The sequence below is a fragment of the Zootoca vivipara genome, chromosome 11, assembly GCF_963506605.1.
Source record: "Zootoca vivipara chromosome 11, rZooViv1.1, whole genome shotgun sequence".
Lineage (NCBI taxonomy): Eukaryota > Metazoa > Chordata > Lepidosauria > Squamata > Lacertidae > Zootoca > Zootoca vivipara.
Genome location: NC_083286.1, coordinates 18,709,232 through 18,729,637, shown reverse-complemented (window position 1 = coordinate 18,729,637; position 20,406 = coordinate 18,709,232). Strand labels below are relative to the sequence as shown.

At 42.9% G+C, this 20,406-nt stretch overlaps 1 protein-coding gene across 1 annotated transcript in view; it reads right to left on the bottom strand.

The window, feature by feature from the left end:
* DTWD2 (DTW domain containing 2) overlaps positions 1-20,071 on the bottom strand; it is a 90,867-nt gene extending 70,796 nt beyond the window's left edge. The window contains exon 1 of the mRNA XM_035099884.2: positions 19,784-20,071. Coding sequence (XP_034955775.2) covers positions 19,784-19,959 — 176 coding nt within the window. The 5' untranslated portion in view covers positions 19,960-20,071. The remainder of the gene's footprint in view (positions 1-19,783) is intronic.
* Between the last annotated feature and the right edge of the window lie 335 nt (positions 20,072-20,406).

Genomic DNA, 20,406 nt, shown 5'->3' with positions numbered 1-20,406 from the left:
AATTGTAGAGTTGGAATGGACCCCAAGGGTCATCTAGTCCAACCCCCTTTTCACCCAGTGTGGGGATAGAACCCACGACCCTGAGATTAAGAGTCTCATGCTCTACCAACTGAGCCATCCCAGCTCTGGAATATGTTCTTAGTTTCCCAACACTGACATACCAACACCAATCAAAAGTGTCTTGTAGCTCATGTATTTTCTTCTGCAAAATAGAATGAAATTTTAAAATATCAGGTAAATTATACACTGAATTCCTGCTGAGTTTAATGAGGCCCAAGTAATTAAAGGACATCAGTACATAACTTTGGGTTAAAAAACACTGCTTTTCATTATGATGGAGCTAGAATTGCCAACGTGTTTTTTTAATGACCTGTACCTTCAGCAGAACTTGCAGAAATGAGGCTGATGGAGTTTCTTTACTGGAACAGATATAAAATATTGGAAGCACTATAGCTGTTTAATTTCTGCATATTAAGTTGGTATTAAAAGGGACAAGACTAGGGCCAGAAAAACGAGGTGTAGGTTCTGAAAAATGAGTATTGGAGCATGTGTGCAGACAACTTACATATACCCTGTTTCTCATATTTTAAGGCATCCCCATAAAATAAGCCATAGCAGGATTTTTAAGCATTCAAGGAATATAAGCCATACCCCGAAAATAAGACATAGTGATAGGAGCAGCAGCAATGCCGGCCGCGGCAGGAGGAGGAGGAAAAAAATAAGACATCCCTTGAAAATAAGCCATAGTGTGTTTTTTTGAGGAAAAAATAAATATAAGACGTGTCTTATAATATGAGAAACACGGTATTTTTAAAAGTTGGAAATCTTGTAACACATTAAAAGCTGAGTGTCTTTATATGCTCTGAAATTACATTACCGGTATATACTGAATGTGTGCAAACTAACAATAGAACAGACCTACTTGCTTTATGGGAGAATAATAATAGATCTTTAGTGCTAGATTTTATCTATGCTGTACTTGAAATTATTATTTTTATTAGATTTCTTAGCCGCCCTTCACTGTAGAGTCCCAAGTTTCAACTATTTTAAAATCTATTAAAATGAATTACAGTCAAAAGCAAAGAGTGGGTCATTATATGTGTTATAGATAGATAGATAGAGATAGATAGTTGTTTAGTCGTGTCCGACTCTTCGTGACCCCATGGACCAGAGCACGCCAGGCACTCCTGTCTTCTACTGCCTCCCGCAGTTTGGTCAAACTCATGTTCGTAGCTTCGAGAACACTGTCCAACCATCTCATCCTCTGTCGTCCCCTTCTCCTAGTGCCCTCAATCTTTCCCAACATCAGGGTCTTTTCCAGGGAGTCTTCTCTTCTCATGAGGTGGCCAAAGTATTGGAGCCTCAGCTTCATGATCTGTCCTTCCAGTGAGCACTCAGGGCTGATTTCCTTAAGAATGGATAGGTTTGATCCATAATTCAAAAGCATTGATTCTTTGGCAATCAGACACACATATATATATATGTATATATATATATATATAATCTCAGGCTAGGGGGGGAGGTGTGTATTTAGCATACGAGAAAACTACACAACGAAGGTTATGCATTTTTATGGACTTCATTTTTTAACCTCAGTGTACCACCCCAGAGAAGGTCTTATCCCTGGACACCATCTATCTGCCTTACCTCTGGCACTTAGAAACCAGTAGAAGGGCATCTATGGATTGGGGTCAAGTGAAAGAAGCCACTTTCTTAAGATGGACTATCTCCACTGATGGAGATCTCTCTTCTGCGCTAAAAGGATGCTCTTTTGTTTATCGGCTGATTCCTATAAATTGGCTCACAATCTATGCAAAGCAAAACGGAGAAGAACGCCTGAGACTAATGTAAATAAAGGGCATGTGTCAGGGGAGGAAGGGTTGTTGAATGCTTTTAAGGTACGCATTAGGCCAGCTTATTTTCAGAGCTATTTATCAGCCAGTGCTAGAGGCAAGGACTCCAGGACTCTCACTATAATGCATAAGCATAATAATAATAAGCTTAATAATTGGGGAAATGAAGTGGAACCTTGAAGAAGAAGCTTTGTTTGGTTTCATTGTGTACAGCTGAGAGTTTATACCTTTGGAGAAACTAATGGACATAGCTGCCAAGTTTTCCCTTTTCTCGCGAGGAAGCCTATTCAGCATAAGGGAATTTCCCTTAAAAAAAGGGAGAACTTGGCAGCTATGCTAATGGAGTCTGTGTATTTCTGTTGCAAAGCACCCTGGGATCTTCGGATGAAGGGTGGTATAAAAATCTAATAAATAAATAATAATCAATATATAATTGTAGTGACGTCAGCAACTGACAGTTACCTTCACTTACGAATAACAGGAGCACACTGCCTCCTTGTTTTAGACTAAGAATCCAATTTGCAACCAGCTGCTGCAAAATAGAATTATTATTTTATCTTATTATATTATATACATTGTTTGGACTGGGGTTTGGTTTTGTAGTTGAAGAAAAAGATTAATCAGTTTTCTGAGCATAGGGTTTTTTTAAAAAAGCAAAACAAAACACCATAGATATGCACATTTTAATAAAGGATATGTTGCCTGTAACTTCATACCTGCAGGAGAACCTGTCATTTTCAGGTATTCCAGAACAAAGAAACTAGACAATACATATAAATACATTTCTTTTAGAATATTATTATTATTATTAATTAACTTTATATACTGCCCTATACCCACAGGTCTCAGGGCAGTTCACAGGATAAAATTGCAATATAAAACACAAAATACATAATCAAAATAAAAACAAGAACAGCCCAATAACATCCCCCCAAAAAAATAATCAGAGAGGAAAAATAGAATTTAAAAGACACAGTATTTGTAATAAAACATATAAAAATAAGCACCCATCAGGTATCGTCAAGGAGTAGATTTAAAAGATCATTTTAACTGTGTTTCAAATCAAAACATTTTAGCCATTGGTTCTCCCCCCCCCCCAATTGTAACCATTCATAGAAGCTTTTTGATCCTGTGGAGGCTTCCATGAAGGGGCGCTGGGAGGCCTATTTTCTATCATTCCCCCTTTCTTCTGCAGCCCTTGTCCCCATCCCCAAATCTGATCCCAGGGTTGGGGAAACCCCGTGACAGCATTTGGTGGGAGGAGCAGAGGTGGCATTGAGGGATGCAAGGGAAAGGTGGAATTTGCAAAAACTGCCTCCTTCCGTCCATTATAGAAAATCTGTTTTTTTAAAAAATTAAGAATCTGTAAAATACTTTTTAAAATATGTGTTTTGTGTTTGCTTTTACGGTCTCTGCACAACTTACTGCATGGATTTTTCCTACTGGTTTATAAAACACGGAATGCATACGTTGTAGGTCAAATGAGTGGGATTACATTAGCTGAGATATCTTTAGAATGAATTAAAGTAAGGTTGCCAGACGTCCCCGTTTCCCGGGGACAGGCCCCGGATTTACAAATCAGTCCCCTGACAAAAGCGATCTATTTCACAGGAAGTTGAAAAGTGTCCCAGGATTCATTGAAAAAAAAATCTGGTAACCTTAAATTAAAGCATTCTTGTGACCTATACAGGCATAAGGAAATTGTTTTAAAGAGCCAGTGAGAATTTTTCCATATCAATTTTTTAAAGCAGGAAAAACACGCAATAATGAAATACACCACTGCCCTCTACAGTCTAGTTTTAAACCTGAAAGCTCCATTTTTGTCCAAGCTCAAAAAGAATAGGCATTAAAGAACCACAATCAGTACAAAACCATAGCTCTGGCCATTCCTAGTCCAGGAAAGCCTGGCCACAGTAGTTCATGTATTGGTTACTTCAAGACTGGATTATTGCAGTGCGCTCTATGTAGGGCTCCTCTCACGCTTGATCGTGAAGCTGCAGTTAGTGCAGAATGCTGCAGCATCATGGCTGACAGAAGTGAGGCCTTAGAATCATACAGAATCATATAATGGTAGGGACACTGAGGATCATCTAGTCAACCCCCCTGCAATGCAGGAATCTTTTGTGCAGTGTGGGTCTCAAACCCACAACCCTAAGAGTAAGCATCGCATGCTCTATGGACTGAGCTATCCAGCCTTGCTGGCAGATAACACCTGTGCTCATAAATCTGCCACTGCTCGACAATTTCTATTAGTATAAAAAGGTAAAGGTGAAGGACCCCTGGGTGGTTAAGCCCAGTCAAAGGCGACTATGGGGTTGCGGCGTTCATCTCGCTTTCAGGCCGAGGGAGCCGGCGTTTGTCCACAGACAGCTTTCAGAGTCATGTGGCCAGCATGACTAAACCGTTTCTGGCACAACGGGACACCGTGACGGAAACCAGAGCGCACGGAAATGCCGTTTACCTTCCCTCCACAGTGGTACCTATGTATCTACTTGCAGTGGTGGGCTTTCGAACTTCTAGGCTGGCAGGAGCTGGGACAGAGCAATGGGAGCTCACCCCGTCATGGGTATTCAAACCGCCAACCCAAGAGGCTCAGTGGTTTAGACCCCAGCACCACAACTTGAGACCAGTTTATCTACGAATTCACCTTACCCCACAAGTGCCCACTCGACCGCTTTGATGGGTGGAATTGGCACCACTACAGGTGCCACACAGCACCCATTCTGCATTTGAAAGAACTTGACCATTTAGTGTGGTAGAACTGACACTTACTTTGGAACTCCCTGCCTATTGAGATCAAGCAGGTGCCTACATTGTACTCTTTTTCAGTGCCTGCTAAAAACATTCCTCTCAAACCTACTCAGATGCTCTGAAATTGGGGAGAATTTATTCTGTTTTAGCATTGTATGTTTTAATTTAGGGTTGTGGGTTTTTCTTGATTTTACTGTTTTATCTTTTGTAAACAGCTTTGAGGGTTTTGTTTGTTTGCTTACAATCAAGCGGTGTGTAAATTTTATGATACTTGAAGGGAAGAGGATGTTGTTGTTGTTGTTGTTGTTGTTGTTGTTTAGTCGTTTAGTCGTGTCCGACTCTTCGTGACCCCATGGACTAGAGCACGCCAGGCACTCCTGTCTTCCACTGCCTCCCGCAGTTTGGTCAAACTCATGTTCGTAGCTCCGAGAACACTGTCCAACCACCTCGTCCTCTGTCGTCCCCTTCTCCTTGTGCCCTCCATCTTTCCCAACATCAGGGTCTTTTCCAGGGAGTCTTCTCTTCTCGTGAGGTGGCCAAAGTATTGGAGCTTCAGCTTCAGGATCTGTCCTTCCAGTGAGCACTCAGGGCTGATTTCCTTCAGAATGGATAGGTTTGATCTTCTTGCAGTCCATGGGACTCTCAAGAGTCTCCTCCAGCACCATAATTCAAAAGCATCAATTCTTCGGCGATCAGCCTTCTTTATGGTCCAGCTCTCACTTCCATATATCACTACTAGGAAAACCATAGCTTTAACTATACAGATCTTTGTCGGCAAGGTGATGTCTCTGCTTTTTAAGATGCTGTCTAGGTTTGTCATTGCTTTTCTCCCAAGAAGCAGGCGTCTTTTAATTTCGTGACTGCTGTCGCCATCTGCAGTGATCAAGGAACCCAAGAAAGTAAAATCTCTCACTGCCTCCATTTCTTCCCCTTCTATTTGCCAGGAGGTGATGGGACCAGTGGCCATGATCTTGGTTTTTTTGATGTTGAGCTTCAGACCATATTTTGCGCTCTCCTCTTTCACCCTCATTAAAAGGTTCTTTAATTCCTCCTCACTTTCTGCCATCAAGGTTGTGTCATCTGCATATCTGAGGTTGTTGATATTCCTTCCGGCAATCTTAATTCCGGCTTGGGATTCATCCAGTCCAGCCTTTCACATGATGAATTCTGCATATAAGTTAAATAAGCAGGGAGACAATATACAGCCTTGTCATACTCCTTTCCCAATTTTGAACCAATCAGTTCTAACTGTAGCTTCTTGTCTCACATAGAGAGTTCTCAGGAGACAGATGAGGTGATCAGGCACTCCCATTTCTTTAAGAACTTGCCATAGTTTGCTGTGGTCGACACAGTCAAAGGCTTTTGCATAGCCATAGTCAATGAAGCAGAAGTAGATGTTTTTCTGGAACTTGAAGGGAATAGGATAAGAAAGGCTAAAGACACATATTGGCCACATCAGATTGATCCAGTGCAAGTACCACGTCCTGAACTCGCAAAGCAAGTTTGGAAGCTCCACATATCTCATGCACTAAATTTCTGTCTGGAATCGAGACAAAAAATGGCGTTTTCATCTATTTTTACCCATGCAAAATGTCTGATGACCAAATACAGCCTTGTGCCAGACAACTAACAGATGTATTAGAGGAGGGACCAGAGGAGGCGACAATGGCCCAGTTTGCATGCGACACTAAACCATGATTTAACTTGATGTGCACAAAACCTCTGCAAGCCCAAGTGAAACCTCAGTCTCAAGTCCTCTGCTCCTCTCCGCTAGCCTCCTGCTGCCTGGCTGGGAGAACAAAAAACTGAGGATTCCGTTTCATTTCCTCAGATTCCTGGCTTTTCATTACATGTGAATCAGGAATCATGGTTTAAAATAAACTCGTGTGTTAAATTACCGTAACCAGGCTCATAACCCACAGTTTTAAGCTGACTTGCTTTTGCAGTTGATTATAGAGTTTATTGTAAACCACAATTCCTGGTTTGTAAATAATGGCTGTGTAAGAGCAGGAGAGGGGATTGCTTGAATCCAAGGGTTTGCACAGGCTCCCAGAAGCTTGCTTGTGCAACACTAAACCATGGTTTAGACTTTATGTGGCTCAGCCCAGGGTAAAACTACTTTTTATAATTTGCTGTTTGAAAACTGGTCTATTGTCACCCAGAATCTTTAAAAATAAAAATAATTTCAACCAGAAGAAAGCTGTGGTATAAATATAGTTTGATGGCTCTCATCCAGTCCATTACCAAGGTAAGACAACCAGCTAGCACATCCACTATTCAGTACAGAGAGCCAAGATTATGTCCCTTGTCTGGGTCTGGATGCAGGCGGCTACATGCATTTGCCATGAAGAATGTCATATACAAGAAGGAGCCTTCAGATGTCTTAACCGTGAGAACCTACGTGTTTGAAATGGGGCTTTAAAATGCACGAAGAATTATGTCCTTTCAGCAGAAAGTGCGCATCTGGCTTTAAACATACAGCTACTTTCATCATCCTATAAAGACCTGAGCTACCGAAGTGTATAATCAACCTGCTGTTCTATTAAGAAAGCTAACAAGACAGCTTGCTTTCCAAAGGTATGCCCTTTATGAGTCAAACTTCAGAAAAGTTCACTGAAAAGCAATATTAAAATCCAAGATTGTCAAATAAAATTACTATCCCTCTGAAGTGAGAAACAATTAGGTAAATATGTTTTGCAATGAGTGCTTGGTTGGAGAAGACTCAGTGTGATTTCTGGTCCCTTGGCAACAATCTAGATTCTAGATAACAACAGACCATTGCTTCAGCATCTCTGCCAAATACTTTCTTGCAGAGCACTTTTATGCTTTAAGGAAGACAGAAGCTTGTGGGAGTGTTTTGCTTTGTTTTGTTAAGTCTCTTTAATTGTTATTTGTGTATTTTGGAACACCCACCCACCCACCTTGCCTATAATAATTTATGAAGAAAGCTTTATATAGATTTACTTTGCAGAAGCACGTCAAAATGAAAAGATGTGGAAAAGGATTGAGACGATCACTTGCGCAATGAAGCTTTAAAGGACACTCATCTCTATTTATTTACTCTATTGATTTCTGTTCTTGAGAACCACAAAGAGCTGTCCATATCACTCTAAGTGCTCAGGGTAATTATTTAAAGAGAATAAAAGCCTATCACAAAAGTACATACACACAGTATGAATCTAAGCCAATATCTACCTTGCTTATGTAGTTTTATTGGCCTGCAATGGAGAGCATGCTTATCCCTTTAAATCTACAAAGCGCAAAGGAAGGACCACTGAGACTTCTTCCTATTCACATACAGGGCTAGGCCATAACTGGTTTTCAGTACAGTATTGTCATTTATCCATTTTGGACCCCCAAGTAGTAGCAGTTGCCAGGTCATTGCCCTGTTCACCTCTGTATAGTTCCATCCTTATATCAGACATTCCGGTAGATTGCCATGTTTAGCTGTGATAACATTGCAACCTTTAGCTGGTCAGTTATCGCAATGTTGAAACCCATATATTGCCTAGCCTAGCCCTTACACCAGGCATCCCCCAACTGCGGCCCTCCAGGTGTTTTGGCCTACAACTCCCATGATACCTAGCTAACAGGACCAGTGGTCGGGGAAGATGGGAATTGTAGTCCAAAACATCTGGAGGGCCGAAGTTTGGGGGTGCCTGCCTTACACACATTGTGATTCACCATATATCGCCAGCTCAAATATTATGAAACAATTATCATGATGTGAACTTCAAACAGGTGTTGGATATATTGATATCTCGCTCAGCCCTATTCACATAGTGTCTTCGCTTGAACTCTTCTCCCGCTTGCTTTCTGCCTTACAGTAAGTAGAAAACTGAATTTCTGAACCCAAAGAGCCATGCAACTACTCTGTGTGCCTCACATTGTGGACACCTCTCTCTCTCTCTCTCTCTCTCTCTCTCTCTCTCTCTCTCTCTCTCTCTCTCATCCATTAATTTTGGTGTGACTAATTTCCATGCATTCTCATTCCACATTGGGAATCTGGCATGTTTTGAAACGGTTTTGGGTTGTGGACGCCAAAACAAAATGTCGGGGGTGGTGGTGGTGGTCAGCAACACTTTTTATTTATTTTAAGCATGAACTAACACACAATTCACGTAAGAGACATGTTGTTCATATCACATGTGTAGTTTGGTGTTTACAATAAAAATATTGGTATCACACTTCAGTTTTCAAAACACTCTACTCTTTATTGTTAAACTCCTTAACATATTCTCTATCTTTAACATATACTTCGAGGCTTCAAAGCAGTGGGACTTTGCCGCCCTCTCCTCCACCCTTGCTGTCTTGCTGTCCCAAACCTGCCCTGGAGGGTTAGGGGAAACAGAGGGAGAGGCGAGCAGGGAATGTCCCATTGTGCAAGCAGTTGTTTATCCACGAGTGCAATTGTTTGAATACTGCCCTGAGTACCTTTAAAGATGCAGCCACACCCAAAAAACTTTGCCAAAGCCAGATTCTAGAACACTGTCAATCATTCCCTGTGGATCCTTCACGGGAGAGAGATCTCCATTTTGGAGCAGGTGTGTTGCTGCAGGCCTACTTGCTCTAATATTTCTCTACAAGGGGTACCTGCAGAGAAAATACATTTGGTTCACTGCTCCCTTTTCTGTCACTGCAAATCCCTACTCTGCAAATCCGAGAATATTGCCAAGAATTTCCAAAACAAAGAAAAAAGCAGCCAATAGAGAAAAGTACCTAAACCAATTGCGAGAGCAGCAGCAAGGGGATTATCCAAGAGCCTATTCCCTCTTGAAAACTATTCACTCTATTCCATTGTAAAAAAAAAAATCATCTGATACTTAGGACATATCTTTGTAGCAGGGCAAGAATAATAGCAAGTATTTTACACTGTTTGCTGCTTTAAACAAAAGCCTCTTGAACATTTCTCTTTCAGTATTTTGAAGCCCTTATCACATTTGTCTCAGGCAACAATTCATTCCTGCAGTTGGCTAGATGTCTTATATGCGCAGCCTGCAGCCAGAATCTTTGTTTAAACTTTGAGGACTTGGCAGAAGCAATTAAGATTAAAGAGATATCAAGCAGGATGTAAATGCTGGTGAAGACGGACATTTTTGCCTAAAGAATGGCAAGTGGTGACTTACCTTTAGTAGGGTTATTACAGCTAGATAACGATCAACATATATGTCAATCAAATACGTATATATTTTTTCAGGATTTTTCAGGATGCAAAAGCAAATATAATTGTTCTGTTGATATCAATAGATTTATCATGCATTGACTTTATTTTGCTGTGGGTGTTATTGTTTTTTGTAAGAGTTTACAAACTATACTACAAAAGCCTTTCACCAATTATAACAGTGCATATTTTTAAAGAAAAAATCTTAGCATTTTCTACCATGTTTAATAAGACACCTCCAGTCTATGATCCAAAGGCTCATTAATACAAATCTTAGGAACAGTGGTGGTTGTTTTTTCCCTTCTAATTTCTCATTAAATGGACTGTTATTGGGGAAATATAAATACACTTCGTAAGTGGACTATTTTTTGGGGGGAGTTTTCACTTTTTCCCACTACTACAATATGTGAAATGTGGTGAAAGGCAAAAAATAGGTTATTCAAAAATACAGTGGTACCTCTAGTTACGGACTCAATCTGTTCTGGGGTGCCGTTCACACCCCAAAAGTCCGCAACTAAAGTGCCGCTTCTGCGCATGCGGAGAAACCTGGAAGTATACACTTCCAGGTTTCCTGCATTCGTATCCTGAAAAAACACAACCAGAGACTGATGTAACAAGAGGTACAACTGTAGGTCACCGTTTCACTGAATATACTTGTTATAAGGGGGAAAAAACTGCTCCTTTATCCCTTATGCTGGGGTATTCAAGAGCCCGCATAGAGTCCTTATGTAGGTTCTGTATTGGTAGGAGAAAATAACAGAGGCCAGCCAGAGAATATTGAGAAGCAAAGCAGCTAGTAAGCATGATCTTTATTAAACTGTTGTAACAGGGTCCCCCACTCCCTCCATGCAGGGAGGGAGGAGAGGAACCCAGAACAATGGTGTGCAAGCTCTTATATAGACTTTTCATGCAAGCCCACTCACCACGACAAGCTGATGATCCAGCGGGTAGGTGGTGAGTGGGCTTGCATGTTCCTATGACCCTTGTGAGCGAAGCCGTCGGGAATCTCGTACTCCCAGCAGGGTCACCCAAGGCGGTAAGGTCGAAGGGAAGGAGCTAGACAAAGAACGATCCAAGAAGTCCTCAACGGCAGAACTAGCGGGTGATAATAAGCGGTATGTTACAAGGCGGCTGTGAAGGCGGATGAAGGCTGCAGCAGATAGGAATCTACCGGTTTGTCGTGACTACTTCATGCCATTGGAACAAAGCCCTACTGCGAAGACTGTGTGTTGGTCAGGGTGCACTGATCTACACACATGAAACAAAATCACGCACAGGCATCTTCCAAAAACCCAACCCAAATCATGTTTATGGAAGACAATCTTACTCGGCTACGAGTGATTGAAGAAGAAGAAGAAGAAGAAGAAGAAGAAGAAGAAGAAGAAGAAGAAGAAGAAGAAGAAGAAGAAGATATAGACTTTTGAAATTGCCCACCCTGTAGCCAGAGACCACCCATAAAACACCATATAAACATCACAGAAAGAAGAAATCCTGTCTGCCAGGATACCTGAAAATGGTCACTGATTGCATCACCTGGACAGCCCGGCCATTCTTTTGTGATGGTAAATACTTTAATTCCTGAATCCAGGTCACAAGCTCATCCTATTCACCCACACTTAAGACAGGTAAGCAAAAGACAATGGACTTTCCCATTTCCTTCCTCCTTGCAGAGAAATATTTGAGGCCACTGGGAGAGTCAAAATGACTTCAGGGTTGTTCTCCTGTAGTTTAGACACGTGGTTTATATATTTATGTATGTGTTTGCCTTGTAAATTTATGAACGCTTATTTTATATTTGGGACCTTAGGATTCTTATAACAATACTGATATACAGCTTACGATGTTTCAATCTGCACTGAAATAACCTTCTTTTCTCAATCCCATACAATAAGACACACTCCTCAAAGCAAGACTACAGTTAATACAATCACAGAAGACAAAGCTAATCAAAAGGTAATGACATTAATTAACAAGATTAGTCACTGCTACAGGCAGAGGCTCTTTGTTCTCATCAGTCAAGGAACATGGCCATCTAATGATGTCTAATTTTGTGTGTGTGTGTGTGTGTGTGTTTTAATGTCAACAGATCAAAACAGGTAAGAGCCAAATGGAATGAGCGCAGGGCAGATGGCCTGAAAAGATCAGAACTCATCATGTAATAATCAACCCCCAACCAAGTCTTAAAATGTGATCCTAAATCACTATGCTGCCACATTTAAGAACTGAACATGCAGTATACCCAGTGTAATCTTTTTAGAAAAAGAGGTGCCAGAACTCACCATGAACACCTCCCTTGTTCTTTTGTAATGGCAATGGCGCCCACCTGAGAGGCGTCAGAACTAGGTTCTGGCAACTTCCACCTGAAAAAAGCCCTGAGTATAGCAATATTGATGCAAGTATGAGAGTGAAATAAAAACAAATATGTTGGTTCAGATTTCTCTGGTGTCAGAGAGTTACTCCAGGGTGGGAGATATCCAAGGGATATTCCAGTGACTAGATCAGGGGTCAGCAAACTTTTTCAGCAGGGGGCTGGTCCACTGTCCCTCAGACCTTGTGGGGGGCCGGACTATATTTTGGGGGGGGAAATGAACAAATTCCTATGCCCCACAAATAACCCAGAGATGCATTTTAAATAAAAGGACACATTCTGCTCATGTAAAAACACCAGGCAGGCCCCACAAATAACCCAGAGATGCATTTTAAATAAAAGGACACATTCTACTCATGTAAAAACATGCTGATTCCCAGACCATCCGCGGGCCGGATTTAGAAGGCAATTAGGCCACATCCAGCCCCCGGGCCTTAGTTTGGGGACCCCTGGACTAGATTTTAGTAGTCAAACAGATGTTCAAGTATTGGCAACAATCCTAATTGTTAAACAAATGCCAAACAAATCAGAAGGTATGTGAAACCAACTACTCCTATTCAAGTTTATCTAAGAATTCCCAATATCTACATATCCATCTAGTTGCCAACATCATTTCCCAGACTACCAATGCTGCATGACAAAGCTGAACGCTTACCTAGAATTAAACCACAGGGTTAAACACTGCAAAAGACCTCTGAGTAAATATGCAAAGGATTGCGGTGTTTCAAAACAAAACTCAAGACAGGGTTCAGAAGTTAGGCTCATTTGGTGTTACTAGAGGCAGGAAACTGCTTATCTCCTATTTCCAAGCATGCATCCATTTGGTTTTCTTTACATCCTTTCAGTGAAATAATGTTATTCACCCATTATGAGAAAAATAGTGGAGATGCAAAGTCTCCCTTCCTGACAAGAGATGGGCTGGTACAGAAACTATGAGACAATGCATCTGGGCAAGATGAACAGCATGTGCACACACTTGTAACATGGCCTAGATCCCATAGCTACCCACTGCCAGAACTTCTCATCCCTAGAAGTCACACAGCTTTGATTCTGGTACATGGAGTGTACATTGAGGAGAGAGTTGGGAACACTTAGCAGCTCAAGTAAGCAGGAGGGGGACCACTTCACTTCCTGAAAAAGTGCATCCTCTGAATCCTCTTCTATTCCAAGAGCATCTTTATGTCCCCATCGCAGGCATTATTAGATCCTCTAGAGCACAGGTGTCAAACACAAGGCCCGGGGGCCAAATCCGGCCCGCCAGACCTCGTCATGTGGCCCGCCGAGCGCCCCAGCCAGCGGGACCCAGCAGTGGGACCTTGCTGCTGAAGCGCCGTGCCAACAAAGCGCCGACAAACAGCTGGGGCCGGGGAAATGCTTTATGCCCCTGGGTCCCTTCGCGCTCTTTTCTGGCGCTGAATCAAGGCGGCGACCCCCCTTCCCTCTCTTTCTTCCTCTCTCTCGTTCTTATTCTTTCTTTCCCTCTCCTTCCTTCCTTCTTTTTCTCTGTCTTCTCTCCTTCTTTCTTTTTCTTTCCTTCTTTATTCCTTCTTTCCTACTCTTCTTTCTCTCACCTCTTTCCTTCCTCTCTCCCTCCTGCTCCCTCTTTTCTTTCTTCCTTCCTTCCTTCCTTCCCAACTTTCTTCCTCTCCCTCATTCTTATTCTTTCTTCCCCTCTACTTACTTCCTTCTTTCTCCCTTTCCGTCATCTCTCCCTCTTTCTTTTTCTTTCCTTCTTTTTTCTCTTCCTTATTTCCAACTCTTCTTTCTCTCCCCTCTTTCCTTCCTTCCTTCCTCTCTCCCTCCCACTCCCTCTTTTCTTCCTTCCTTCCTTCCTTCCTTCCTTCCTTCCTTCCTTCCTTCCTTCCTTCCTTCCTTCCTCCTCTCCCTCTCCCTCTCCCTCTCCCTCTCCCTCTCCTCAGAAACATAGGATGCTGCTTTATACTTCTGGCCCTTAAACCCTGGAACCAGGAGAGCAGCTTTAGTGAGTCAACCTCAGCCAGTCCCTTTGGTGAAGGGTGGTGGCTCACTGGCAGAACATCTGTCCTGCATGCAGAAGGACCCCAGCATCTCCAGGTACTAGTAGCTCTGCAAAGGTCCTGCATGAAACCCTAGCAAGCCTTCACCACCCTGTGCAGTTACCAAAAATCATTTTTCAATAAATTGTACAATAATTGTACATTTGAATATCTACTTGCCATTATTCTGACTATGTTTCCGCTTTCAGAGCTAGTTATTACTTACATTATTACAAAAAACAGTAATAATTGAATGCAGTGACAATAATCTATGATAATAAAGAGTGGACACATAGTCCTACAGATACAACTGGCCCTTTGAGGGTGACCAAACTGCTGATGCGGCCCCCAATGAATTTGAGTTTGACACCCCTGCTCTAGAGGAGTGCAAAGCATCATTCCTATACTAAATTCAGAGCTGTATACATCGGATAAGCAGATGAATGGCAGAAGATGGGCAAAAAGAGTTGGAGGACTGGGACACATTTTATTACAAAATAATATCTCATTATCTCATCTATACATCCTTGTACACAAAAGCAGGCTAATTTGCTACATATGAGGATCTCGGCACATCTGGCAACCAACAGGTGAAGCTCCCTTATACCAAATCAAACAACTAATCCACTAAATCAGACCACTGATCCATCTAGCTCAGCACCGGCAATAGCTCACCAGGATTTCAGACCGGGGTCTTTCATAGCTTGGGACAGATGCTAGAGACTGAGCTTAGGACCTTCTGCATGCAAAGCATTGGGAGAAGGGGAAAGGTAGAGTAGGTTTAGAAGGGGAAATGGAATTGGAGAAGTCTGGGAAATGCTGCTGAAGTGTCAATACATACGGTAACATTGTTATAAAATCATATTGGGGGGGGTTGCAGGACACCATTATTAATGAACAGAGAGGGGTGACAGAATTTGACAGCTGCAATACCCAGAATCCTGTTCAATGCCATCTTCCCTGTCTCCCCACCCCTCCCGCTAGGATGCGACCCTGCCTGAAGGAAGGCTTAAGGATCTGCATATGCACAACAGTTAGCATAAACTCACACATTTCCCCTCTCCACCTCCCCTCCGCCCAGAACAAAACAGTGTTCCAGAAGAAGGGGGGGGAACCGCCCAAATCCAAAGTGACACTTTTCTACTCAAGTTAATAATACAGCCTATTATATGTTCTCTTACCATGAAATCTCTATCCGCTGCCTCTGTATTAGAATTGCTAGTATCTCTCTGTATTGGAATTGCTGTTTTATATCTTAGAACTGTATTGCTACCTTTTAATTAGAAATCCCTGTATTAGGTATGTTTTCCAGGTATATTTTCTGTATGAACCCTGTATGATCCCAACCCACCTGAACCTTGCCCTACTACCACCCTATACCCATTCAAGGACACACGGACAATAGAGGGATTAGCTGGAACAACTTTATTCAAATAAATTGCCATCCTCAACGTAGCCCACCCTTCCATGGCCTGGAGGAAAACACCTGCCGGGCGGACTTCCACCCCACGGAAATCGCCAGGAACTGCCCCACCTCTGCACCCATCTCGACTGATTGCCCTTCCTGCCAAACAACAGGGAGCACCATCAGCGACAGGAGAAGAGCGATTGACATCTCTCCATCTGAAAGGAAAAGTCATCTCCGCACCCAGCTAATCCGATCCCCCACCCGTCGCCCTTGTCTCCCCCTCCCTCCCAGTACAGAGATTTCCATGCAGGGACAGGAGGGTATATAAGGGGACTTTACCATTTCCCGGGGTTCCTTCCTTCTTTCCAGAGGCAGGGACCCTACAGCTGTAGCTTTGCATTCTGCAATAAAGGGATCAGTTTGTTTTTCCTGACAGCATCGTGTGGTCTCTGTCATTTTCCCGGCGGAGCTGAACTTAGTGCAAATTTTGGAGCTTCCGACCCGCGTCTGTCCTTCTTAAAAGGCAACGCATTTTGGGGTACATTTTTTCATAACAACATTGTTATCACAAAACCAAAACATGCACATACCTGCTACAAACCAAGGTTATTACTAGGATGGACATGGAGGGGACGTCTGAAAGAGGACTGGAATTACCAATCTGTTTCTAAAAATGTCTTCAGAAAGGCTTCCTGAAATAGCAGGGTCTTTCAAAGAACTGATGGATTATACAGATATATCTATTAAATGATGGAAATTGTTGCAAAAAGAGCACCTAACCACCAGGCAACAATTATCCAGGTCAAATTTATGTTAGAGGAAGCACTGTAAGAAATACATATAAGTAATTCTACCCTGTCAGGCACGAGATGGACAGAAAGGCCTGTCTTTTTCTGAAAAGCTTACATCTGAAAAGCCCTGATGGCTTGTAAACATACCCATTAGGGACTTAATTAGGAGGGACTAAAACATCTCTCATCACCTGCAAAGCTTCTTCCCACCACCTGCGCATTAGCCAGTGCATTAATTCTCTAAGTCAAGGCAGCCTTTCTGCTGAATTACGAATGAGCTACCGCTACCGGTATTTCAAATACTCCTCTCTCTCTCTCTCTGACAAATCTCAAAAGTTAAATTTACTGTATAGGTAATAAACCTCTCTTGCTCATGACAGCCGTGACTCACATGAGCAAAAATGTCAAGGCTAGCAGATATCTCTAAGGCCCAGAAGCACTGGTGTGATTATGATAGAAAGTTCACAGAGGGACTGTGGAATAGTAGTTTATAACAAAACTCTGATTTACTAAATTTCACCAGTTCAGTCAACTTCATACCTGCGGAGCACAAGGCAGTTATTTGCAAAACTCCACTTTGCAAATTAATCTGAATCCTCCACCTGGTCTGTTAAAACATTAGAATCATAGTTTCTTGGACGGACACATACATACATAGAACGCATAGATAATTTTAGACAGGTCTCTTTCTTCTTCTTTTCTACTTTCATGAATCATAAGATTTCATAATCCAATTAGAAAACAGAGGAGGCAGCAAGAAAGCCTACGAGGAAAAGCAGACAGGCAAATTTTATATGTCTAATTTCTTAGGTGAACTGAAGCCAGAGTCAGCCCTAGGATATATAAAATAGGTAAGAGGGCTAGCTTATGTGGCCAAGTCTATATTGATGTAATTTAACTTCTAATCCACCATTCTCACAATTCAAGAGAAACCAAAAATCTCCCCAAACTCCCCAAAAGTAAGAACAAATTAAGCAACTGAACCAGCCCACCAATAAGAGAAAGGGATGAGACTATCTGAACTGAACAATGCCAGATTTATGCACAAGCTATGTCGTCTTTAGGGCCTCAGATTATGAGGTGCCTTTAAATACCCCACACACACCCCAAAAAAGCTAGTCAGATAGTCAGTTTTTAGTTGCATCCTCACCTACATACCAGTATATAGGCAAATATAAAACTTCATTCTTTCTATTTTCATTGTCCGTTGAACAATAAACCTTTAAGGTAATGCTATGTGGCCACTTAAATTTGACATAGTTTAAGGCCTCAGAGTATCTTAATCCTGCCCTGGGCCAAATGAGGAAAGGTGAGCTTTGGCACCTGCTTGCCTGTACTCTGCGAACTTCTCCAAAGACCCTGCTGCCAGTTCCAGCATCCTTGGTCTAGCAGTTTTATAACAGCTCCCTGCAGGGCCACACCATCTTCCTGGGACAGCGGGGAAGTCACTAAAGGGTGCAGGATGGACAAGGGACACCCCAGTTTGCACAAGTGGGTGAAGAGGCTTAACTTTTATGTAGAAACAAGGAAGTGAAGGACTTTTCTGTGGTGGCACACCCAACTTCGAAATGCCCTACCCAAGGAGACAAATATTCCGCCAACATTACAACAATTCTGGTGTCAGCTTAAGACATTTTAGTTTACTTTTTGTTGGGACAATAAACAAACATATTCCATACTGTGCATTTTGTTGCAGTTTGTAGTTTTCTATTTGAAATGCTGCTGAAGTGGGCTTCTTGTGGAAGGTGAAAGAAACATGGGGAAATGACTTTTCCCTCCATCTCCAATATTATACTGTAGTACCTTTCGACAAACAACATCCTATCAATTTGGAATTGACAACAGTAACAGCACATATGTGCCTCTATATGCAAGGGGTTGCATATTGCTAAGTAAGTACTCTGAGTAGATGCGATGAAATTCATGGACCACAGTCAACCATGATTACTTCAATTGTCAAAATAATTAAGATGCATAGGGGTGTTTTTAGATTCAGGGGTGTTTTTTAATACAAAAACTTGCAAGAACACAATTGCTCACTAGATGGCAGCACAGTGTCACAAATTCATGTTGCTTAGTGGCCTTCAAAAAGGTAACATAGGTTAGATCATTAGATGTAATATTCTGTCAAACCTAAATGTATGCTTACTTCCTCAGAGGTATGTCTCACTGCATCCCAGTGAGCTTAGTGGCTGAGCAGGGATTTGAACTCTGGACTTCGCCGTTTGACACTCTTCTAACCCATGGGTAGGCAAACTAAGGCCCGGGGACCGGATCCGGCCCAATCACCCACAGACGGTCCGAGAATCAGCGTGTTTCTACATGAGTAGAATGTTTAAAATGCATCTCTGGGTTATTTGTGGGGCATAGGAATTTGTTCATTCCCCCCCCCCCAAAAAAAATACAGTCCGGCCCCCCACAAGGTCTGAAGGACAGTGGAACAGCCCCCTGCTGAAAATGTTTGCTGACCCCCTGCTCTAACCACTATGCACCACTGCCGGCTTTCTTTATAGCAGCAGCAGCAGAAGAAAAAAAACAGTACCTTATCTTATCTTATCCAAACAAGCTGACTATCTAATCCAGGCATCCCCAAACTCGGCCCTCCAGATGCTTTGGGACTACAATTCCCATCATCCCTGACCACTAGTCCTGTTAGCTAGGGATGGGAGTTGTAGTCCCAAAACATCTGGAGGGCCAAGTTTGGCCATGCCTGTCTTACTGTGTGAACAGACATTGCTTCATGTATGCAACAACTTAGGTGGATCCTACACAAAGAAAATGGCAGTGAAACACACATTTATGTGAGGCACTGTCAACTTACTGGACAGAGAATATATATATAGCAGATATATAGCAAAAAGCCGAGAAGCAGATCTGAAGGAATTCATATAGGAAATAAACAGGGCAGGAATAATGGATTCGGAGATGTAAAAAGAAGCAATGAGAATTGCCATTTGCTTGGGAGTGTCTAAAATTTGTTTTATTTTGTTTAGGCACATTGGAACATTAGCTTGTTTCACCTTCATGGTATGTGCCATCTGGAGGGCCGAGTTTGGGGATGCCTGAGATCCTAATATCTCTCTCTGTATTTAAAGTTAAAGGTAGGTAGCCGTGTTGGTCTGCTGTAGTCGAAACAAAATAAAATAAAAATCCTTCCAGTAGCACCTTAGAGACCAAAATAAAAAAATTCCTTCAGTAGCACCTTAAAGACCAACTAAGTTTTTATTTTGGTATGAGCTTTCGTGTGCATGCACACTTCTTCAGAGGGGAGAGAAAGAGATAGATCCTCCTTTTTTCTCAGAGGTGCCATAAAACTGAGAAGGGGGGGGGGGAGAGGCAGCCTCTCGGCCACTAGGGGGCGAGGGCGGACAGGCGGCGTCACGTGACCTCCGCGCGCAACGGCGGCCTGCCTTCATTCTATGCTCGCGCCACTCACCCGCAACGGCCGCACTCTGGCCTCCGCGCGCTGAGCTCCACGGGAAGCTCCCAGAGCCCCCCGCAGTCTTCCGCTTCTTCCTCGGGGCCGCTCGCCGGAGCGGGAGGCGTCGACAGCGGTTCCTCGTCTTTTCTGCCCCCCGCGCCATCCGTTGCCGGCGTCTCCTTCTCCTCCATCGCTTCTGCCCTGGGCCGGAACGTTCGGCAGAGGGCGCTAGGACCCCGCCGGCCCCCGAAAGTTGAGACGCGCCGGGGCCAGCTGTGTGATGGGGAGAGGGCTTTCCTCCTTCCCCCGCCCCCGCCGGACATGCTCAGCCAATCAGAAACGCGGCTCCATCCAATCGGGAAGCAGCGTGCTCTTCAAAGGCTTTGGTGGTTCCCGCAGAATGCTGCCTTTGCCTCTTTTGAGCCGGGAGATACCTGTGCTAAATGTTGGGTGCAAACCGCCGCTTTACCCGGACTCTAAGAGTTCAGGTCTTTCTCCGCTTGTAGAAATTTCTAGGAAATCATGTTCTGTAGCACAGCAAGTTCTCCTATGGATCAGTTAATGATTAAGCAACTGGAAGTAAGAGAATAAGAAAATGGACAGCTTTCTCAGGGAGGATGTAGGAGGTGCAGATCCTC